Source organism: Sinocyclocheilus rhinocerous, unplaced genomic scaffold (genome assembly GCF_001515625.1).
Source record: "Sinocyclocheilus rhinocerous isolate Xijiao unplaced genomic scaffold, SAMN03320098_v1.1 scaffold366, whole genome shotgun sequence".
In the NCBI taxonomy this organism is placed as follows: Eukaryota; Metazoa; Chordata; class Actinopteri; order Cypriniformes; family Cyprinidae; genus Sinocyclocheilus; species Sinocyclocheilus rhinocerous.
The window spans coordinates 1093227-1117938 of NW_015660877.1; the positions used below are offsets into that span (position 1 = coordinate 1093227).

Here is a 24712-nt window from a genome sequence, read left to right on the forward strand (position 1 = left end):
TGGCAAAAGTTCAAAAAGGAGGTGGCTTGGATGTGATGGATCCAGAGTGATTTTCTGATCCCTTTTCCTCACTCTGGATGTATACAGTTCCTGAAGGGTGGGCAGGGGAGCACCAATAATCCTTTCAGTGGTCCGAACCGTTCTCTGTAGTCTTCTGATGTCTGATTTTGTAGCTGAACCAAACCAGACAGTTATTGAAGTGCACAGGACAGACTCAATGACGGCTGAGTAGAACTGTTTCAGCAGCTCCTGTGGTGTGCATTTAAATGCCCAAATGTGCGCATTTAACTAAATTTTTTCACCAAGTTTTATAGTCTATGTATTATCTTTGTAACTTTGGTTGTGTCATTCCCAGTTTTGAAAAGATGGTGAGTGGGATGTACATGGGAGAGCTTGTGAGACTCATTTTGCTGAAGATGGCCAAAAAGAGTCTACTCTTTCGTGGCCAAGTATCTGATGCTCTCCGAACCAAGGGAACTTTCCAGACCAAACATATCTGCTTGATTGAACAGTAAGATTACATACAAATATAAACTATATAAATGGATCTTAAATGGGTTAAAATAAGCATTATTTTTTTGTGTGTCTATGCAGAATCCTATGCCTAACCTATTATGACTGATTTAAAGTTCTAAATCTTCAAGTTTTAGTGATTATTTGAGAATTTTCCCTTCTGAGTAGATTAGATTAGATCAGCATAAATTTCCATCCTGGCTCAATCTAGTTGGTGGTTAGTGCTGGTCTAGATGGGGTTTAAATGTACATATTCTAACTGAGGATGTTTCCAGGTATAAAGGCGGTTTGGAGAACACTAAGGAGATCCTTGAAGACCTGGGTCTAAATCCCAGTGAAGATGACTGCATTGCTGTCCAGCATGTTTGCACCATCGTCTCCTTCAGGTCCGCTAATCTGGTTGCTGCCGCTTTGGCTGCCATTCTGACACAAATCCGAGAAAACAAGAAGCTGAAAACCCTTCGGACCACAGTAGGAGTGGATGGGACGGTCTACAGAACACATCCACAGTATGTCAGCTCACCTTCAAAAAATGTAAAACCCAAGGAGGTTTAGTATGAAATCGGATTGAAGTTGTTTTAAAACCCACAACTTGTGTCTGAATTTCAAAGGTACCCCAAGAGGCTCCACAAGGTGGTCCGTCATCTGGTGCCAGACTGTCATGTTCGTTTTGTGCTGTCTGAAAGTGGCAGTGCAAAAGGTGCCGCCATGGTGACTGCATTAGCTCAGCGGCTAGAGTCCCAAAGAAAGGAGATTGATGATACTCTCGCGACCTTCGCCTTGAGCCCCACACAGCTTCAGGAAGTGAAGGCGAAGATGCGCGTGGAGTTGGAACGAGGCTTGAAGAAAGACTCCCATCCCACTGCCTCAGTCAAAATGCTACCCACATATGTTTACAGGACTCCAGATGGGACAGGTAAACTACCTAGTTTATAGCAATCATGGTGAAAACTTTTTTTGTGAGTTATCATTTATTTTTAGCACTATAATATAATATAATATAATATAATATAATTAGTGCTGTCAAAATTAGTGCGTTAACGCAGGCGATTAATTTTTCCAGTTTTACGGCGTTAAAAATATTTAACACAGTTAACGCAGGGACAGAGCTAGGGTTGGCCACCCCACTCAACTGCTGCTTCTGTCTTTTTTTTCTTGACAAGAATTGCATTTATTTAAACACAGAATGACTTTATGACAACATCAAACGGGAGACTTTTCAGACACGCACGCCACTTGTCAAACGAGCGTGGAAATGGTACAGGTGACAAGGGAGCTTCAGTAGAGCAACAGTGAACTGCCTTTGACACAATCTGTATTGTAAAAAGCGCTATATAAATAAAGATGAGATGTTGTCAGGCCATATGCCAGTAAAAACAAATTTTCCTGTCCTGTTAGCCGTTATACTGAATTACGCTATATTGATGTGCGCATGCCCAGTAGTTTTAGCTGTATCCCTTCTAGCCTTAACCATCAGTAGTATTGGTATCAGTGATACACGCCTTCAGTCATAAAAAAAGATGCCACTAAACAAATATTAAAAATATATTGTCTTTATGTTGTTTCTACATTAATTTGAAGATTTAATGTGAAATTATTGCAATATAAAAGTATATTTAAAAACTTTAAAGTATGTTGGGATTAAAAATGTGCGATTAATTAGTTAATTTTTTTAAATCGATTGACAGCACTAAATATAATATACATTCTCCAAACAGCTTGTCCTATTTAGGCTTGAGGAGATGCAGACTAAGCAGACTATATATTTTTAAACATTTTATTATTTTGATTTCATTTGTATATTCAGTGGGAAACAATAGATGTGATGATGTGAATGTCATTGAATGTTGTTACTTTCACAGAAAGAGGAAAGTACCTTGCCTTGGATCTTGGCGGAACCAATTTCCGCGTGTTGGTGGTTAAGATTCGTACCGGTATGCGAAATTCAGTCCGGATGTATAACAAGATTTATGCCATTCCACTGGAGATCATGCAGGGCACAGGAGAGGAGGTGAAACACTATCAATAAATAAACAATCATTTTAGTCCAAATGAATACATTAGTAACACATATTTAACATCATTATACTGTGTGAGGTCAGAAATGTTAAGCTACTTTCATATTTGTTTAAATAAAATATTATTATTTCAGTTGTTTGACCTCATAGTTCAGTGCATCTCAGATTTTTTGGACTATATGGGGATGAAGAACACTCGTCTGCCACTTGGCTTCACCTTCTCTTTCCCATGCAATCAGACAGGTATTGATAAGGTAAAAAAGCACTTTGGGTTATCAGAGGTCACTTCAATTGTCAATATGATTCTCGTAACAAGGCTTAAAACAAACTGTTAAAGCACACAAATGCTACTCTCAATTGATCATCCTTGCCATCCAATTGTTTAGGGAGATCTGGTCTCCTGGACAAAAGGCTTCAAAGCGACAGATTGCGAGGGGTATGATGTTGTGGATATGCTGAGAGAAGCCATCAAAAGACGAAATGTGAGGGGAAGAAAACATCAAGTTTTTTTGCACATGACATGCTCATTCACTTACAAAGAAGCACCATTATCTTTCATGTTAATCTTTCAGACTTAATCAAATGCTTATTTTTTCATAAATAATTATAATGTAGCCTATAATTCTTTGATTTGAATGAGATTTTATTTTTTTGTGCTACTGGTGTTTATATTGGTGTGATCATGATTAAATTTCTTCTTTCAGGAATTTGACCTTGATATCGTTGCTATAGTGAATGACACAGTTGGCACAATGATGACATGTGCATATGAGGACCCTAAATGTCAGATTGGTCTTATTGCTGGTACGTATTAATGTGGTGTTTCAATGAGGCTGTATGATAACTGACAACCTCCCTGCTGATTATAAACCAACACACACAAAGATTATAGTATGCAGCATGTCAACACATCTATGATTCTTAAATCTGCAGGAACGGGAAGCAATGTGTGTTACATGGAGGAGATGAATAACATTGAGTTTGTGGAGGGTGATGAAGGGCAGATGTGCGTGAACACTGAGTGGGGAGGATTTGGAGAAAATGATAATACTGAGGACATCCGGACTAGATACGACAGAGAAGTGGACGGAGGCTCACTCAATCCAGGAAAACAAAGGTAAAGATAACCATTTTATATGGCATTATTTTCCAGTGGTTATTTAAACAGTTGTGCAAGTGCAATCCAAGTTTTGCATTTGTCCACATGGAGGCAGTATACGATCAGGATTTCATGCAGGAAGCATGAAAACAGTGTTAGCAACCTGTTGTAATGCACATAGCCTTTTATGGGCAAAAAGCAAAAACAAGTGGCATTAAAATAGTATTTAATTACTTTGTCATTATTGTGAAGACTATAATTTAATTATAGATTTATTTTTATGAATTAAATCATTTTACTTTAAATATAACTAATCTACTACTATTATTTTTATTACTTTAAAGTTTTTAAAATATATACAAAGTGTCAGGTTTTCCAAATATAATCTGATCATTTCCAGGTTCGAAAAGATGACCAGTGGAATGTATTTGGGAGAGATTGTAAGGCAGATCCTCATTGATCTCACAAAGCGTGGTCTTTTATTTCGTGGTCGCATCACAGAGAGACTGAAGACCAAAGGCATCTTTGAGACCAAGTTCCTCTCACAGATTGAGAGGTACAGTAGCCATTTATGGCATAAATGTATTGAACACATGACTGACCTCAGCTCCCTAAATATTTTGGCATTTACTTTATATCTTAGTTGATGTTGTTCAGCCTACTCTGTCATATTAAAGATGCACTCGGTTGCTTATTTATGAGCCTCATGTGAGTATATGATACTAAACATATATTTTTTTAAAAAATCAAGTTTTTAAATGAAGAAAAAAAGGAGTGCGCCTTTAATAATAGGCTTTTAATCTTTTAAAGTCATTTAACTCTCTTTCCTTCGAACTTCTAAGTGAATAAATGCAACATTATATATTTATTTTGCCTCATGCTTTGGCTTCTTTTATTTGCCTAGTGACCGTTTGGCTCTACTGCAAGTGAGGTCTATTCTGCAGAGTCTGGGCCTGGACAGCACATGTGATGACAGTATTATTGTAAAGGAAGTGTGTGGAGCTGTTTCCCGTCGAGCAGCTCAGCTCTGTGGAGCAGGAATGGCTGCTGTTGTAGACAAAATCAGAGAGAACCGTGGGCTGGATCATCTGGAGATTACTGTGGGAGTGGACGGCACTCTTTACAAGTTGCATCCACAGTAAGTAAAGATTAGTGGAACATCTTTACATTTACATTTGATTAGTGTTTGATTCATCTCCTAAACTTGACACGTCGCTTTTCGTGACAGCTTCTCCACGATCCTAAAGGACACCGTCAGAGAGCTTGCGCCCAATTGTAAGGTGGATTTCATCCTATCAGAGGATGGCAGTGGGAAAGGGGCGGCCCTGATCACAGCGGTAGCACAGCAGCATCATATAGAGAAACAAGAACCTCACTAGATGCTCACACTGGGTTTCTTCGAGGGCTGATATGTTGTTTTAAGAGTTCAGGTTTCTTTAGTAATCATGTAGATTCATCAAATGACAACGCTCACAAATTCTTGCTCATTTTGCAGCTTGCATATAAAATGATATCTATTTTTTGCATTTAACAATATGTGACCCTGGACCACAAAACCAGTCTTAAGTCGCTTGGGTATATTTTTAGCAATAGCCAAAAAAACATTGTATGGGTCAAAATTATCGATTTTTCTTTTATGCCAAAAGTCATTAGGATATTAAGTAAAGATCATGTTCCATGAAGATATTTTGTAAATTTCCTACCATAAATATATCAAAACTTAATTTTTGATTAGTAATATGCATTGCTAAGAACTTCATTTGGACAACTTTAAAGGCGATTTTCTCAGTATTTAGATTTTTTTTGCACCCTCAGATTCCAGATATTCAAATAGTTGTATCTCGGCCAAATATTGTCCTATCCTAACAAATCATACATCAATGGAAAGCTTATTTATTCATGTATAAATCTAAATTTCGAGAAATTTACCCTTATGACTGGCTTCGTGGTCCAGGGTCACATATGTGCCATCGGTTGCATTGGCAGAAAAGTGTTCATTTATTACTTTTTATTATTATTATTTTATTTTAAATGTATTAATTAGTGCAATAAAGACTGCACTGATGTTCATGGTGTTCAGCATCGTTTTACTCTCACTGTACATTGCCTCTTTGAAGGCCTTTTTTCTCGTCCTTTTGTTCAGACTCAGTGAGCGGTTTGCATGGCTAGTCAGAGTGAAAGGCTCACAGAGGCCAAACTAAAGGGGGCAGTGGCTGTGTGCAGAGGAATGTCATGACAGTATGTTGCTCTGTGATGGTGTCTGAGAAGGTTGGAGACTAAACAACCATATTAAATCAGCAACTGCTACTGTACTTTGAAAAGCTTTTTTTTTTTGAGTAGTAGAAGCAAATTAGAATCAAATTCAAAGTTTTTTTTTTTCTGGACTGTGAAAATGACTTAAATATTTTATTTAAAACTGAATTATTTTTTAAGGAACAGTTAAGGAAATTCAACATTTTCATTCAGTGTGTGTGTGTGTGAGTGGACCTTGTTTATGATACTTTTTTTTTGAAGATCCAGTCCACATTCATTGTAATTCTAAGGAAAAGAGTGAGTAGTACACTACCGTTCAAAAAATAATTATACTTTATTCAGCAAGGGTGCATGAAATTGATCAAATCTGAAAATGATTGTTACAAAATATTTCTATTTCAAATAACTGCTGTTCTTTTAAACATTACATTTAGCAAATAATCCTGTTAGCAAATAATCACTGTTTTAACTGTATTTTTCGACCAAATAAATGCAGCATTGGTGAGCAAAAGAGACCTTTTATTCAAAAACATTTCAAAATCTTACCAACCCCAAACTTGAACAGTACTGTATATTCTACAGCATGTACGTTTAAGAAATTTTTTGACAGCTTTTCAAAGATTTAATAGATCTGTTTGGGATAACATTAGCACATTTCCCTTTTGTGTTCAATAATTTAAGCTCTTAAGGGATTTAACAAAGCAGTTCAACCAGGCCAGCTCCTGCTCACAAATCCTCATGGAGCAGGAAGGGAAAAGTTTACTCATCGTAATCCTTCCCACTAATGCTAACTAGACTGCCGAACAATAGTAGCTGAAGCTAGTAGCCATGCTCTTCAGCACGTCACCGTACCTGCATGGTGCTAGCATGCATGCAGACATGCTCACTTTGTACGAATACACTTTTTAGGTTAGCGAACTCTGCTAAATTAAGTGCAATAAAGAAAGACACTTCTCTCTGGTAACACTGCCTGTAGTCTTGATAAAAATAATTGCATTCTGTAGCATATTGTTTACCTCTTTAATTTAACTCAATACAAGGAACAATATTTAGCATTGTTTGTTATTTGTGTAATATCAGTAAGTATCAAAAGTACAAGTTCAATAACAGTTCTTACAATAGGACCCTTCTCAATGCAGTGGCATTGTTGTGTTATGCAAGAGCATGTGTTTAATCCGACTTGATCTCAAGGAGCCAACTAGTTCAGCTGACGGTGAGATTCTCGATCCTATTTTTTAAAAAGTAGCCCACCTGCCTTCATTTATGGAAAGTGATAAGGTAACAAAAACTTCCTACATCCTGTGTCTGTTCAAATAGCTGTTTAGAGAACAGGCTGACATTTTGTAGTGTTTAGTTCCTTAAAAATGTTCTCCCGGGTCCTTTATATTTCATCAAAAGCCCTATGTTATTATAGTATTGGGTTACACATTAAGTTTATTTGTAATTTCTGCCATATACAAGTTTACAGTAAAATGACAAATCATTTATCCAGGTCCACAGTGCAAATTCCAGACAGATTCATGACAATTATTTTAGACTTAATGCATTTTATGTTAGCTTAAATCATGAGCATTTCTTTTACCCCTTGTGGAAGATGAGTTTTTCTCTGCCTCAGTAAACTAAAGACTAGTTAGAAGGAGACAGACATTCTGTGAGTTTATTCCTGTTCTTCTGGATTTTCTGTTGAGGACATGGTGTAATTAGCCTACTTCTTACAGCATTTTAGAAAGCAGCTGTTAAACAGTAAGAAAAACTTTTTTTCACTAAAATGTATCTAATTATGCATCTCAAATTCATAGTTCCACTGGACTGCCTTAATAAGCTAATCACACTTATCAAAATGATTCTTAAATATTTTTAGCACATCACAGCAGTTAATTTCTTCTATGAGTACTTCATTGAACAAATTGCAATCTCAAAAGTTAGTCATGACCAAAATAACCCAAAAACTAAAAAAGAGAAATACTATGAAAATAATTATAATTTATGTCTTATATTTTTAATCACTGTTTTTTCCACACAGTACCTAAATTAAAAATATATATAATTTTGGAAAAAATTGGATGAAATGATTTATGAAATTTACTGCTTTTACTGATCTGGCTCAACCATTCCTCCTTATGGGGAATATTAAAAAGCATATCTAAAAATGGACCTGAATTCATATTAAACTGGTTAAGAACTGGCCAGTGTCCTTGAAAAAAAAAACTGACCTCTGTCACAGTATGTGACCGCTCATTCATGCATGAACATTTAGCTGTCAAGGGGTGTAGTAGGTCTACTGGGTAGGTCATTTGTGAAAATGTCAGACATTATTTATTACATGTCATATTTCCACTGTCACAGACACTAAGCAAACACAAACACTCCTAGTGCAGTGAGTAAATCTGCCAGGAAGTCATTGCTCCATTATGCAAACTTTAATTTTTGAAGAATATTCAAATTGATGTAATAAAAAATAAGTATTTTAGAGCCTCAGTCACTGATTTTTTTAATGATAATTAAATCACAAAATTACATGGTTATTTTGAGATAAGAAATTCACTTCCTTTACACTCACAGTGCTCTGAGTAAATCTGCCAGGAAGTGACATCATTGATCAACTATGTAAAGTACTCAACTGGCTGCTCATTGTTCCCTTGTAAATAACTTTCAGGAATGAGAGACATTTGATTGTGTGCCATATAAGGTAACATTTCTTGCCAGAATGATGCATGTCCTGTGGAATATGAACAGCTCTGTTCTAGGAAGCCTTATCTCACTTTGGGTCACCTTCAAGTATTATGATCATAAATGGCATTGGTCCTCTTTTATCTTAATTCTTTTATCTGCTGTAAAAGTTTCTGCACTGCCACTGTCTATGACTGAAAATACATTTCAGGGAAATCTTAAAATTGCAGTTGCGAGTTAATTGAAATGTCTCTCCGTATACTTAGGACTGAATATAGTCAATGTGTGTATTGCTATAAAAAAAAATTGCTTTATAAAACTGTATTCCTCTACAATATAACAACATTTCAGTACAATAACATGCACATAACCGGGACAAATATGTGCTCTAATATATGTTTAGCTATATGAATGAATCAAATCTGTCATTTGTGATGCTTCTCGTGACGTGTCTCAGTGAAATTCGCTGTGATTGGCTCTGCTCAGAAAGAAGATGTTAGGCTCTCACATTCACGTGCTTCTGAGAGGGGGAGGATGGCCGCGTGCCTTGAAGCACGACCCACAGTAAGCTCATCTGGCCTGTGTTACCATCACCTCACCCGCTTCCACGGATTTTCCAATTACCTTGAAAGTTTTCCACCATGATATTCCCCTGAGATACTGTCAAATAAACCCTATCTAGCTTAGGCTAACTTCCTCACATCAACATTTAATATATAAATTGTTTAATTTATTTTTTAAATGTATTTTATATTTTCATCAGTGTTTAATATGTCCAGTTTATACTGTATAATATAGGATACCATTTGTTTTAATTATTTATTTGATTAATACATAAGCATTTTAAGACCAGCTAATATCACAGGGATTTTTTTAAATTTAATTATATTAGCATTTATAATATCCAGATTATAGGGTACCAATTGTTTATTTTTTAATACATAAGCATTTAACATCCATCATATATCAAAGGGTGTTAATTGTTTAATATTAAAAAAGTTTTATTTTATTTACTTTTTATTTTTTAAATCATTTTAACATTTGCCTAACGCTTGTTTTTTTTAAGTGTTGCCGTCCTTTTCAGGAAATTAACAAGTGCATGTATCAAATCTCTGTGATGCAAAATGGCTATTTTAGAGCCTCAGTCATTGTAATTAACATTTTAAATGACAATTATATCACATAATGACATGGATATTGTAAGACAAGGAGTTAATTTCCTTTGCATTGTGTCATTATGTGTATTTTAACATGTCATGCGCATCCTCTCTGGTTTTCAAATGTAAATCATCCCCAGCTGTTCACACATTTAAGGCCAGGCCTTTCCAGACTGACCCCTAATGTCATTTTTGCCGACATCCTTTTGACCAACCCCCTGCCGACTACCCTTGAAATAACGTCACAAGAAGTCTCTTTTTTTTCCGCCAGCGTCACACATTTATAACGGTCCTGTCTCTGAACTGTATAAACAGGAAACACGCATCTGTGCTGATATGACTTTGGCTATAGCATTACTCAGCATTTTTGCTTCTCCACCCAAATCTACCAACCTAACTACTTTTAAGATCTCAAGCGGTGAGGCTTTGAGTATGTGACGCACTGAGAATGTGCAATACGTGCCTCTTAGGTGAATCCCCTTTTTCTTTCACTCAAAGTGGAAGAGAATGAGGAAGAAGGAAGACTGAAAAGGACTGAGTGGATAGAATGGAAGAAGGAGGTGAGATCTGAGGGGAAGAAGCAAGAAGGAGAGCCGGAGGAGGGGGCAGCTGTCAGCTGTGCTCTGCCTCACAAGCCTGCCCATAAAGCTCAGCCAATAGGAGCAGAGTGAGGGGGCAGGGCTTTAGCCGTTCCCCATCCTAGCCTCTGCTGCATCTCATGCAAGCGCATTATATGCAGCTTCACTTCCTAGGCCGAGGAGAGTCAGACATTGGTGTAACGCTGGGAGGGAACACCCCTACGTGCCGGCTTCTCGTTTTACACTTAACCCACATTGCTTCTGGGCTCAAATTGTTTTGTCTGCCTCACTGGAAAGGATCGTAAGACTTGTCCTTCTCTCTTCTGTTGCTTTTTCACCAAAGAGGTGAAGCAGGATGATAGCGGCACAGCTTCTGGCCTACTACTTCACTGAACTGAAGGATGACCAGGTCAAAAAGGTGAGTTTCATCATTTGTCCTTAACAAGTGCTGCTCAAAACCCTCGTGAGCGTTTGCAAGCTTTTCCAGACGGGTGACACGGGCCTGCGTTTTACAGCAGAGAGTCGTGAGACGCGCCTCATCTCACGTCCCTCCATCTGCAGCTTCTACGTCACACAATGTGCGACGGCGAGGATGAGAGGACGAGGTATACCCTTGAAAATGACGACACGACGCCGTCGCCATAGGTTGTCGGGTTCATGCTGCAATGTCCTTGAAAGCAGGATGTGGGGCGTCATGGAGCGGCCATGAGGAGAGGAACGATTTTTTTGTGTGTGTGTCTGTGTGAACGTGCTTATTGGAGAGAACGTCTGAGTGGGGGAAGGTGGTCGTGAGCATCAACCCCCTCCCCCGTAGGAAGAGTGTCGGGTTGCAACAGCTGACTAACTGCCTTTGACAGTTTTGACATTGTTTGAATGCAATTGTGGAGGGAGGGAAAGGTGTAATCAGAGCAGGCCTGCGTGTATGCACATGCCTGTGTGTCTCACTTTGAGGATATGCACTCTTTATATTTTAACTCTGTTAGTAAAAAAAAAAAAAAAACATTTTAAATGTGATTATTAAATAGTTCTACCTTAACTGAATTACTGAGAAATATTTGAGAAATACTCTAATATTAGCACACAGATTTAGATATTAATACATAGGTGGTTTATATATTTACTTTTATGATTAGTTTTTCCTAAACGATTTAAAAAATATGATTATTATTTATGAATATGATTAGATACTAATATAATAAATTTCCCCATTTTAATAATCTGTAATAAAAAAAATACATAACTAAATTCTGCCATCCTTATTACCTTGTATTGTGCTGAATTCTTATATAGTACTATTTTGAAAATATTTGCACAAAATTAATTAACCAGATATTCTTTTTGCCTCAAACTTTTGAAATTTAGAGTTTCATATGTGGCACTTTCTCAGGCAGTGTGAGTCAAGAAGTCATCAAGGTTTGGATACAAGTCAGATACTTTATAGGCCTCATTATTAATTTCCACAACAGTGTTATTTTAGTATTTTTAATACACTATTATAGAATTTAGTAATATTTTTAATTAGCTTTTATTTTAATACTTTCATTTTAGTCTTTTTTTATATATTAGTTATTAAACTTATTTCAGTTAACAGCCAAGAGAACATTTCTATTTTTGTTCGCTTTTTAAGTTTGTAAGTATCTTAAGTATTTCATGAAATATTTCATTATTTTATTTCAGTTTTATTTCAATCTACTATTTTTAATAGTTTTAGTAAACAGTAACAACACTGTTCCACAGAAGCACATTAACACTTCAGAGTAAGAAGCAACAGTTGTATTGTGTAACATGGTTACTATAACGACATGTAAGGCATGACAGACTGAAATGAAACCCATCCTGGGCGATTCAGTTGTGCACCTGCTACTCTCTCCTGATAAGAGTTTTATGACCCATAGATGCCATACATATAATTTGATTATAAAAGTTTGTTGCTAATGTGACAGGAAGTTGGTGAATATGCGATTAAACAGTGGTGAAGCATAGCGTATATGACATAGCCTTTGCAAACAAATCACACAGACAGAAGAACATGTGAGTGCTCTTAGCACATTTAAAGATAAAGCCACTATTCTCTTCTTCACCCTCATTTAGACGGTCCTGGCAGCTTTACCACTGCTCTCATGTTTTTACGAGGAAGTTGGATGTTACTCATGCCGGTTACGCAATGACCCATTTTACACACTCTCCTTGTGTTTTTTTTAACAAAACAAATTCAACAGCTTGAAAGATATTGTAGTAATATTCATGCAGAAATGTCATCATGTAAATAGAGATTTTACTGGCATATATGGTTTCTTACATGTGTGATTTTTGTAAAAAGTAATACATTTATCAAAATTAACATTTGCCTATGATTTGGAAGACTATACTATGTATCTGATTGAAAAATAATTTCAAACAAATGACAAAATTAATAAATAAATATAAACTCACAAATATAATAAATGTATAATAAATAACATAATATATATTATAGTAAATATATTGTCTTCCAGAATACTTGTTATTAATCTGTATATTGCATATTTAAAAGCAACAAGTGAATCACCAAATACAGAATGTAAAGAACAACACTTTGCATATTAATGTAAACAATTTTGTATCAAAATCATACGCAGATTTTAGCCTAAATCTCTCATGTGCTCACACTACAGTTAAAGGCTCAATCATGAGTCAGCATATGCAAGAGCAGGTGCTTATGTTTACAGTATTAATTCACTTTTGTCGCAGTGAAACATCTTCCACTAGCCATTTTCCCAGTGAATATAGTCTACGTTTATAAACGGCATTGCCCAAATTTCTGGTATGTCTGCATCTAGGCAACAGGCCATATATTTCAAGGACACACTGACCTAACAACTGACAGGCAATGACTTGACTGCATTCAACATGATCATCAATATTGATTACTAACAAACACCTGGGTGCTTTAGAAAATGTGGGGGCAAAGGGCACAATGTAATTTGTTTATTCCATTTGTGTAGATTGACAAATACTTGTACGCCATGCGGTTCTCTGACGAGACGCTGCGCGACATCATGGCCCGCTTCCGAAGAGAAATGGAGAACGGATTGGGACGAGACACTAACCCGACAGCTACCGTCAAGATGCTGCCCACCTTTGTAAGGTCCATTCCTGATGGATCAGGTGAGCTTATCATTTATATGGCCGTAAATCGTAAATAAATGCCTTAAAAGACTTTTATCTGACAACAGAATCCTTAAGTAATTACAAAAGCTTGCTTTGGAAGTAGCTGAGAAAGGATGCCGTGTATAGAAATAAAAATCAGCCGGGCTTTCCTCATAAATTAGTGTCAAGCAAACTGTGGAGTCAGCAGTTCTGTCCATCAGGGCAAAACAGTCTCGAAAAGAAATGTCAGCTTTCTTCATTGTACTTCTTTTAAATGCTTTGACAAAAAAAAGAACAATAAGTTTGACCAAAATTTAGTTTTTTTGATTTGAAGAGGTCAGATGCTTACAACTGAATTAACGCTTTAAATAAATGCCCTCAGAGATACCGGAACCTTAGAAGGTATTCTTTAAAAAGCTGTTTGCAAGTTTGCTACTTTAACATGTATTGCTGCAAGTGTAGATTTCCCATAGCACAATAGTGCTGGCAATCTGTTGGATTTTCATTTTAAACATTTGTTTATTCCATTTTTAAGAAGAATATTAAGTACTACATGCCACAGTTTAATCAATTGCAAGAATATGCATCAAGGCTAAGTAATGGTTACATCTGAAACATTCTAAAGTCACATTCTGGTTAGATTCTTTTAAATAGCTTTTGAATTAATAATATTTGCCTGCCTCCAAATGTATTTACTATGCAAATTTACCATAGTATAGAATGGGGTGAATCTACTACTGTGTGCTCACAATATTGAACCGATTTCCCCCGTGCCATAACACATTGAGAGCTGCATTGAAATGTGCTCCTGCCTTTGTACATGCCCTGCAGCATCCAACCAAACTCACTGGGTTACATCACGGATTATATGAGCTGTAATCCCAGTCAGATTGGCATGTGAAAGTTGACTTCAGTGCAATTTGTTAGCATCCGTACTACAATGTGTTCTGCAAGGCAGTTTCATTCTAGTTAATGATGGCAGATTTATTGCTCATGTAGCAGCAAAGTAATTCAAAACCATTAGAACAGCATGGACAAATCTGATTGAATGTTTGTCCACATCAATAATCAATTCATCCAACGCTGCAATATGTAGCATAGTATACATACATCAAGTCCAGAATAGCTCGTCAAGAGCAGCTCTCTAGTCCTAAGGTGCTGGACACTACAGCATAAACAATTATATATATATATATATATATATTCTGACCTATTAACATCCCAATGATAAAATGCCTGAGTGTGTACAGCAAGTCTCTCTATATGAAAATTCCCACCAGTGACCACTTACCTGCATTTAAAACAAATGAATCTGATTTCATGTGGTTTGATGTGATTTTAGATGTTATATAACAGATCATCTGAGATACAGAGTATAGTTTCAATTTTGCCAGGTCTCTTTTTGTGTGAATTGCACTTAACTTTACCCTTTATATTCGTACTCATCTATCATTTAAATTATAAAGTTTTCCTGGAATGGTTTTAATATGTTGTTAAACAACCTATTAAGTTTGCTGTTCAGATCAGTTCAGTCATTAAAAAAATACATTTAGGTTGTTGAAACGGTTTTGTTATGTATCCTTTTCATACGAATAACATTTTACTGTAATAACCTGCAACTACTGTTAACTGACCTTTCCAGTTGATGCTGAGTTTACAGTATTAAAAATCTTCACACTCTCAGACACCTCATATCCAACCTAGAAACAGAAGACAGCAAGAAAAAAGAAAGGCATTTGATTTTCAGTGTTGCTTGGCAACAAGCACTGCACATAATATCGACAATCTGGACACGTCGAGGAGCCTCGAGAACCAAAAAGATGGTTACAGAGAGCATTTTTGACCTAACGCAAACATCTCTTGGCATTATTCTTTCTTTGTTTAATCTATGGCATAAACAGACTTGTTAATCACCATTTAACTGCAAACATTTTCTGAAGAATCTGTTTGTAAGAATTAACGTTGTCTCGCTGTGAGAGTGCTGCCTGGGGTGATTTGTCTCTGTCTTTGGCCAGCTCAGTAAAAAAAGTATTCCTGATTAAGCCCCCTTGGTCACGACCAAAATAAATGTTGATGCAGTCTCACCATTAAAAGAATGGTACACTATACCCAGTCAAGTTTCTGGCGTGTTGTCATAAAGATAACAGCGACAGTGTCCTTTAGGTATAAAGCAACTTCCAGAAGGGGAACGTTCTAACTAGTTTAATGTTACATGCTTTTAAGTATCAGTAAAGGGAAAGTTCACCTAAAAATGTCAATTCTGTCATCATTTACACATCCTCATGTCGTTTTGGCTGAACTATGTCTTTAAGTTAACTTGTGAACTCTTGATAGTAGAAGGAGTAGAAGAATACTTGTAATATTGATGATTTTTTTAATTCACTTACAGAGAAGGGAGATTTCATTGCCCTTGATCTGGGCGGCTCTAATTTCCGTATTCTGCGGGTGAAAGTGTCTCATGAGAAGAAACAGACAGTGCAGATGGAAAATCAGATATATGAGACTCCAGAGGACATCATCCAAGGCAGCGGATCACGGGTACATGACCAGTTCTTCATCTACCTGAAATCATAAACAACCAATTTTTGTTGAATATATGTGTAAAATTAAGTATATGAATTAATATTGAACAATGTCATCTGAACATTGTGTCTTTAATATCACATAGTCTATTGTACATTAGACAGTTTAAATACCAAGTTCTGTTATGAAACTCTAGATGGCACAGGCTGATGGGTCCTTGTAGCAAACTGATGATATTCACAGCATTAAACTACTTGGTACAAGTTGATTTGTTCATGTTGCATACGCAGCCAATGAGCGTGCTGCTTTACATTTAAATGACTGTTTAGCATTCACTAGAGCAGTTCGCAGCAAGCTTTCAAAGTTCCTCTGAAACCAGTGGCGTGCAAAGTAGGGGCGGCGGGGATTTCGAGCCCCTGCCCCTTTAATTGCGGACTCTAAAGTGCCCTTTCGGTCTGGTATATGTGCCCCCGGACCGCGATTTTTAATGACCCCCCCCCCAGAGACTGCACGCCACTGTGTCTGAAACCCTCCACCTTCCCTAGCTCCACCTGTATAGATCTACTATGGGTTATTATATATGTTAATATGCTATTGTATTAAGACAGCAATATGTCATAAATATTTACAGCACTGTATCAGCAGTATTGCAGATACAGCAGTGCTATATTGGCAGCAGCAAGTTCCTGTACTTGCTTTGCAGCAATTTAGCAGCAGCAGCATAGCAGATCTGTTCTACCAAATCAAAAATACATTAACATTGTCATATCCATTACGCTATGCTAAAATCTTCTGAGATTTGTCATGATAGAAATGGTGTTCTGATCTTTTGTCTAAGCCATCCAGCCATCCTTTTGTCTACAATCTTAATTGTCTTCATCTTGTACATACTCATTATTTCTTGCAGTTGTTTGACCATGTTGCAGAATGTCTTGGAGACTTCATGGAGAAACAAAAAATTAAAGACAAGAAGCTTCCCATGGGTTTCACGTTCTCATTCCCTTGTGCACACTCCAAACTGGATGAGGTAACAGAACAATAAATTCGATGTGGTTTGCCAAGAAATTATGACATTTACATTTCATATATTTCTACTACTATGTGTCACAGATCCAGTTTACACAACTGAGGTTTAAATTTTTTTTACTGAATCCTGCCTAAAACTTATGACAACATTTTTACTATTGTATTTTTACAGGCTGTTTTGCTAACATGGACAAAACGTTTTAAGGCCAGTGGGGTTGAGGGAATGGATGTAGTAAAGCTTCTAAATAAAGCCATCAAAAAACGTGGGGTGAGTGCAATAAAGTTATCTATTATTTTACGGATGGTATACAGGTGGATATTCATTTTAGACATTTTACTGAAGAATTTAATGGTGTAATAATTCACTTACAGGACTACGATGCAGATATCATGGCTGTTGTCAATGACACTGTGGGAACTATGATGACCTGTGGCTTTGATGACCAGCGCTGTGAAGTCGGCATTATTATAGGTAAAAATATATATATATATACTAATATCTCTCTATTTTATGTATTTTATTAGACTCTTAAATGGACAACAAATGAGTTTAAAATTAGAATTGTAGAGTTGTAATGCCCATGTAAATCATACAAATTAAAATTAAAAGAAATTTGCTGACAGCAACATTGTAAAATTAACTTCCCTCAGTGTACAGATGAATGGTGAATACCACACATATATTTGATATGCTAAATATGCTGAATCAAAGCTTCTGGATTTTTGAACATCTGCGATGGGCATATGCTGCTGTGATCCCTCAGGTACCGGCACTAATGCATGTTACATGGAGGAGCTCAGACACATTGACATGGTGGAGGGAGATGAAGGCAGGATGTGTATTAATACTGAATGGGGGGCTTTTGGAGACGACGGTACACTGGAGGATATCCGAACTGAGTTTGACAGGGAGATTGATCGTGGGTCCCTCAACCCCGGCAAGCAGTTGTAAGTCACAGAACTTTAAGTCTCAGCCTATTTTATCATAACTTTTGAAGAGGTAAAGGTGAATGTTGTCTTGTTTTCAGGTTTGAGAAGATGGTCAGTGGGATGTATATGGGTGAGCTGGTGAGGCTGATCCTGGTCAAGATGGCTAAGGAAGGCCTGCTGTTTGAGGGCCGCATCACCCCAGAGCTGCTTACAAAAGGAACATTTGAAACCAAGCATGTTTCTGCAATTGAAAAGTGAGTTGTCATTCGTTTTATTATGATTATTATTAATTCAATAATGACCATAAATAAGATTCAATTTATAAAAAATAAAACAAATTTAAAAGTTTAATTCTGTCATTATCAGCATTTTAAGGTATATTGAAACATTCTAAAATACATGTTAATTTGAGTTTTATCTAAGTGTTCAGTTTATAAACAACACATTTTTTCAGAAATGATGATCTAACTTTAATTTAAAAAATTGAATCACTGTTACTATAGTGGGCTGAAATTAAAGAAATAGTTCAAAAAAATGTACTCACCCTCAGGCCATCCAAGGTGTAGATGAGTTTGTTTCTATATCAGAACAGATTTGGAGAAATTACAGCACTTGCTCACCAATGGATCCTCTACAGTGTATGGGTGCCGTCAGAATGCAAGTCCAAACAGCTAATAAAAACATCTCTGTAGTCCACAAGTAATCCACATGACTCCATCAATCAACAGTCCATCAATTAACGCATTATGTAAAGCTGTTTGTCAGAAACAAATCCACCATTTTTCAATAAATCCATCAGGGTTTTTTTTACAGATTAATTTGTTTGTTACAAATAGGTAGCATTTCACTTCACAAGACATTGATAGATAGACTGGAGTCGTGTTGTGGGCTATTTTGATGTTTTTATCAGCTGTTTGGACTCTCATTCTGATGGCACCCATTCACTGCTTCATTGGTGAGCAAATTATGTAATGCTAAATTTCTCCAAATCTGTTCCAACGAAGAAACAAACTCATCTTCATCTTGGATGGCCTGAGGGTAAGTACATTTTCAGCATTTTTTGGGGGGTGAGCGGACCTAGGTGAACCATTCCTTTAAAGCCAATAAATGGTCCTTTATGACTCTAAAAATCATATTTTAAACCTTACAACAGTACCTCTTTTTTTTTTTTTAGGAGTAAAGAAGGACTTACCAAAGCCAAGGAGATTTTGACACGCTTGGGTGTAGAGCCATCTGAAGACGACTGCATTGCTGTGCAGCATGTTTGCACTATTGTCTCTTTTCGCTCTGCAAATTTAATTGCTGCCACTCTGGGTGCAATCCTCACACGTGTCAAGGACAATAAGAACAGCCCACGCCTCCGCACCACAGTGGGCATCGATGGTTCCCTGTACAAGATGCACCCACAGTGAGTATTACATTCAGATCATCAAATCAGACTAAAATCAGATGAAAACATGACTTATCAGTAATAGTATGTATGTACACAGCATTTATAGTAAGTCATCACAGAGGGTTTTGGGAAAACATATGCAGGTGCATGTGACACCCTGAGTGAGCCCTGAACCCTCTTGAGGGCTCTTCAGACAAAGGCTTGTTCTTCAGACAAAGGCGAGTTCTATTAATACTCATTGAGTAGGTTTCCATAGGAGCAGCTGCGCCTCTATTTGTTGTGACACTCTACTCACTGACCTTATATCTGGACACTAAATTGAACCTTAAAAGCTTACAAAGAGATTAGTTGAAAGAGTGAAGTTGATAATTAAATTGGACTGAATTTCTATGCAATTCATGTCAACTATTTACAACAATTTACAGGCCTCTTTGAATGTAAGAATAGACAGTAAGTCTTTAAATAAACCTAAAGGACATAGCAGTGCTCTGTACTGCGAAGAGATATGACTACAGGACAGTGTGTTGCGCAAGAACGTTGTCCTTCAAATAAGCTGGACACACAAAGCCTTAAAACGCTTAACGTTAACTGTTCAAATAACGCACTGTTGACATCTCTTTTTTTTACGCGACGCTTTGGAATACTCGATTCCGATAGCTCAGTCTCTGCATTCTAAGTTAAATTCTACGTATTCTAAGTAAACGTTTACACGAAACGCTTTTTCATTGTTTTCTTGTCAGTGACACGCCTGACAGGAGTTCTAAAAACGCGGCATTTAAGTTAAATTTTTAAATAAATTAAAAGCCATGCACACAGAACGCATTCTTTTCCATTGAAAAAACGTGTTAATGCGTTTAAAAAAAGGTAAACTTACGTGAGCGCAACATTTTGGGAACGCCGTGCGTTCCAGACGCCGCCAAAGACTCAAGATGAGCGCAACGGTCAAACACGTCCATCGAGCGCATGTTTACATCGAAAATGACCTAACAGGCTATCAGCATTTCATTTTCCCCATTCCTTTGCATTTTTAAGCGCAAAACGGGTTCTGTGTGAACCGAACTATAAGGTCAAATGGTAAAATGACCGTTAAAGGTTTTTGACAACCAGTATCCCGTTTCACTGTCTATGTAGGCATAGGCAATATCTCAGTAGCAAGCGTGATATGTATAGGAACAATTAAATGATGGAGAAATTAATATTGCTTAACTTACATTTTAGATACATTGTCAGTTACTTTGTGTATTTTCGCTCCTCCACACTTGTGTTTCATTCCTGAACGAAACTGTTTCTGAATGAATCGTTTAAATAAATGATTAATTGACTCGCTTCCTGAATGAATAATTCTGAAAGAATCGGTTGAATGAATCATTCCGTTAACCAGTCGCATGTCGCCACCTACAGGCGAAAATGTAACCTACAGAAAGAGTCGTCAAAATTCCACACCAGTAATATACAGACTGACTTTTAAATCCACATCCCGTTTCTGCCAGGTATGCCCGCCGGTTGCACAAAACTGTGCGTCGTCTGGTGCCAGAGTCTGATGTTCGCTTCTTGCTCTCTGAAAGTGGAAGTGGCAAAGGGGCTGCAATGGTAACAGCCTGGGCTTCTCGGTTGGCCGATCAGACACGTCAGATTGCAGAGACGCTGGCAGAGTTCCGGTTGACCAAAGAACAACTGCTGGAGGTGAAAAAGAGAATGAGAACTGAGATCCAGAATGGATTGAGCAAGAACACCCAAAGCACAGCCACCGTCAAGATGCTGCCCACTTATGTGCGGAGCACCCCAGATGGAACAGGTTAAAGATCTACAGCTACACAGTGTATTTTCCTAAAAATAGGCAAAGAATTCTAGATGGTCAATGATCCCCCAGACATAATCTGCCATTCCTTCACTAAAAATGCAGTATCATAATTGCATCTTGTCTAAAATCTGCCTGCTACTCTGCTATGAGTAAATTAAATTCCCGTTATCCCTGTTGAATTGCATCATAGTATAATCCCAGGCAGGTTTACTCAATACAGGCACATGACATTGTTTTGTATCCCTGATAGTGATTTAAGGTGAAGAGTTTTAATATGCAGCTCAGTTAAGAATAGTGCATCCAGATGTGTTTTCACCATCCAACAAATATAAATACTGAGCAAATGGGCTGAGAATTCAAAACCCGTCTAAATTCACAAATAGAGCAATAAAATTAAACAATGGCACAGGAACTTTATGCTGTCTAAAATCCTCTCATTCCTATCCTAAATGATAAATTTGGCATTATTTAATACATTTTTGTATGCTGCGGGATTCATGACTTCTCTGCATTTCTGTATTTTCTCTTTTATACAGAAAATGGTGACTTTTTGGCTCTGGATCTTGGCGGTACAAACTTCAGGGTGCTTTTGGTAAAGATTCGCAGCGGCAAGAAACGAACTGTGGAGATGCATAATAAAATCTACGCCATTCCCATTGAAGTAATGCAAGGAACCGGAGAAGAGGTGTGTGGTCATTGTTACATATTTGCACCTCATTAAAAGACTAGACTTACACAAAAAGCATCTTTTATATAGTTGTACACAACCTAAAATATACCGCTAAAAATAGCTTTCTATTCATCAGAGAATCCTGAAAAATGTCAAATGTTAATCTGATAATAATAAATATTTTTTGAGCACCAAACAAGCATATCATAATGATTTCTAAAGGATCTTGTGACACTGAAAACTGGAGTAATGGCTGCATAAAATTCAGCTTTGCATCACAGGAATTTTATTTTTGTGTTTAAATTGGAAAGTATTATTGTGACCCTGGACCACAAAACCAGTCATAAGGGTAAATTTTTTTAAATTGAGATTTATACATCATCTGAAAGCTGAATAAATAAGCTTTCCACTGATATATAGTTTGTTAGGATAGGATACTATTTAGCCGTGAAACAACTATTTGAAAATCTGGATCTGAGGGTGCAAAAAAATCAAAATATTGAGAAAATTGCCTTTAAAGTAGTCCAAATGAAGTCCTTAGCAATGCATATTACTAATCAAAAATGAAGTTTTGAAATATTTACAGTAGGAAATTTCAACACTAAATGATTTTAATTGCTGTTCCATACCACCTGCAGCTATTTGATCACATTGTGTACTGCATATCTGACTTCCTGGACTATATGGGGATGAAGAACGCCCGCCTGCCTTTGGGCTTTACCTTTTCCTTCCCCTGCAGACAAACTAGTCTGGATGCGGTGAGCTGCCTGTTTGCTTTTTCAACTTCATTTGCTCATCTGTTGAATGAAATCCTGATGATTTATCATGCTTTGATGAATACAGGGAATGCTGGTAACTTGGACAAAGGGCTTTAAAGCCACAGACTGTGAAGGAGAAGATGTTGTCGGCCTCCTGAGAGAGGCTATCAAGAGGAGAGAGGTGAGTTATGGCATACTGTCAGAAATGTGACAAGATGATACAAGATTTTATAAAGTAATTCATTTTTAAATCTTGATCCTTGTGTGACAAATGTTTTGTGTATGCTATATTATGTACAGGAGTTTGATTTGGATGTTGTAGCCATAGTGAATGACACAGTGGGTACAATGATGACCTGCGCATATGAGGAACCCACATGTGAGGTTGGGCTAATTGCAGGTAAATACAATACAATGTATTGTAAAATATTATTCAATATATCAAATGTGACAAATAATAAAATTGTACCTCTAAATTTTAAAGAGTCTTATATACACATTTGAGTTAAGAGAACATGCTAAGATATTCATATGTGTGATTTTAGGAACAGGTAGTAATGCCTGCTACATGGAGGAAATACGAAACATTGAGACAGTCGATGGAGTGGACGGCAGGATGTGTGTGAACATGGAGTGGGGAGCATTTGGAGATAATGGCTGCCTGGATGACATCAGGACTCAGTATGATAATGCTGTGGATGATCTCTCCCTCAATGCCGGCAAACAAAAGTGAGCCGTTTTACCCAGTCAAGTGTGAAGAAAAGAAAAATGTAAAAATAAATGGATGCAAATGTTTTAACGTAAGAAAGCAAGTCTGGAAGAACTGGTCAGATGAGGAACCTACTGTCTGTACCATAATTTAAGAATGTAAATGTAGCATTATGGTGTGCATAAGAGACTTCTTTTAAAATCATTACAAAAATCTTATCAATCCATAACTTTTGAATGATGGTGTGCAATATTTCATATTTTTTATAATGTTTTGGCATATTTGAGATCTAAAAATTGAAAGTTTGTTTTTTCACTTTTAGGTATGAGAAGATGTGCAGTGGCATGTACCTGGGTGAGATTGTACGGAACATCCTGATTGACTTGACAAAGCGTGGCTTCCTCTTCAGAGGACAGATCTCTGAGACCCTGAAGACCAGGGGTATCTTTGAAACCAAGTTCCTTTCCCAAATCGAGAGGTACTACTCAAATTACATTGCCATATTTCATCACAAAAACCAGACAGACTGAAATGCCTAAATATTTCAAATTGCTTAATGGTTGTTTCTTCCCTCTAGTGACCGTTTGGCGCTACTGCAGGTCAGGTCCATTCTGCAGCACCTGGGCCTGGACAGCACATGCGATGACAGTATTATCGTCAAGGAAGTGTGTGGAGCTGTTTCCCGCCGGGCTGCCCAGCTCTGTGGAGCAGGAATGGCCGCTGTTGTAGACAAAATCCGAGAGAACCGTGGTCTGGACCATCTGGATATCACCGTTGGGGTGGATGGCACTCTGTATAAGCTCCATCCACAGTAAGTGCATGCAAAATGAATGTATTTTTGATCGTATTTATAGCTTCAGTACATATTTCCAAGTGATGGGCGTAAATGTGGTACCTAACTCATGCCTCTCTTTTCAGTTTCTCACGGATAATGCATCAGACTGTGAAGGAGCTCGCGCCCAAATGCAACGTCAACTTCCTGCTCTCAGAAGACGGAAGCGGGAAAGGTGCCGCCTTGATCACCGCCGTTGGGTGCCGCCTCCGCCAGTAAGAACAAAAGAGCTGAACCCTGCGTCGAGCAAGCTCTCAGCTCCTTCTCTAGCTCTCTCGCAGAGCGTATACATTTCCACTCGCAGCTGTGACTCGGCTGTCATCCACCACGATCCGGCACATCCTTCTGCTCATGCCCAGAACTGTGATTTGACCTCTTTGCTTTGTATTTCACTCCTACATGTTCCTGTCAGCCTTTCTCTGTGTATGTCTTTGTGTGTTATTAGGGGTTGGTCTATCTGTGTCCACCCAAACTATATAAAGATGTTAAACTGTTGTTAAAGTATTTATGGATGTATATTGGAAAAAGGGAAGAAATGTAAACACATTACAAACATTAAAGTTAAGATATTTGACCAAGTATATGAAGATATTATTTATTTTATTTTTTATATTTGATGGTAGACGTGACAGGAAATGAATACCTGGGGGAAG

General features: G+C 37.3%; 2 protein-coding genes across 3 annotated transcripts in view; both read left to right on the top strand.

The window, feature by feature from the left end:
• The window catches only part of LOC107725456 (putative hexokinase HKDC1), a 9300-nt gene extending 4105 nt beyond the window's left edge, over positions 1-5195 (top strand). For both annotated transcript variants that reach the window (XM_016534703.1, XM_016534704.1), the window contains exons 8-18: positions 356-511; positions 789-1022; positions 1125-1429; positions 2376-2524; positions 2666-2785; positions 2918-3013; positions 3236-3335; positions 3465-3648; positions 4031-4186; positions 4535-4768; positions 4859-5195. In XM_016534703.1, the coding sequence (XP_016390189.1) occupies positions 356-511; positions 789-1022; positions 1125-1429; positions 2376-2524; positions 2666-2785; positions 2918-3013; positions 3236-3335; positions 3465-3648; positions 4031-4186; positions 4535-4768; positions 4859-5009 (1885 nt within the window). In that variant the 3' untranslated portion in view covers positions 5010-5195. The remainder of the gene's footprint in view (positions 1-355; positions 512-788; positions 1023-1124; positions 1430-2375; positions 2525-2665; positions 2786-2917; positions 3014-3235; positions 3336-3464; positions 3649-4030; positions 4187-4534; positions 4769-4858) is intronic.
• Positions 5196-10402: 5207 nt separating this feature from the next.
• Positions 10403-24640, top strand: LOC107725457 (hexokinase-1). Its single transcript, XM_016534705.1, has 18 exons — positions 10403-10706; positions 13273-13435; positions 15807-15955; positions 16848-16967; positions 17139-17234; positions 17339-17438; positions 17731-17914; positions 17995-18150; positions 19071-19304; positions 20780-21084; positions 21627-21775; positions 22399-22518; positions 22604-22699; positions 22819-22918; positions 23064-23247; positions 23550-23705; positions 23805-24038; positions 24146-24640. Exons 1-18 carry the CDS (start codon positions 10644-10646, stop codon positions 24276-24278), a joined length of 2742 nt encoding a protein of 913 aa, XP_016390191.1. The 5' UTR covers positions 10403-10643; the 3' UTR covers positions 24279-24640.
• Positions 24641-24712: the final 72 nt, after the last annotated feature.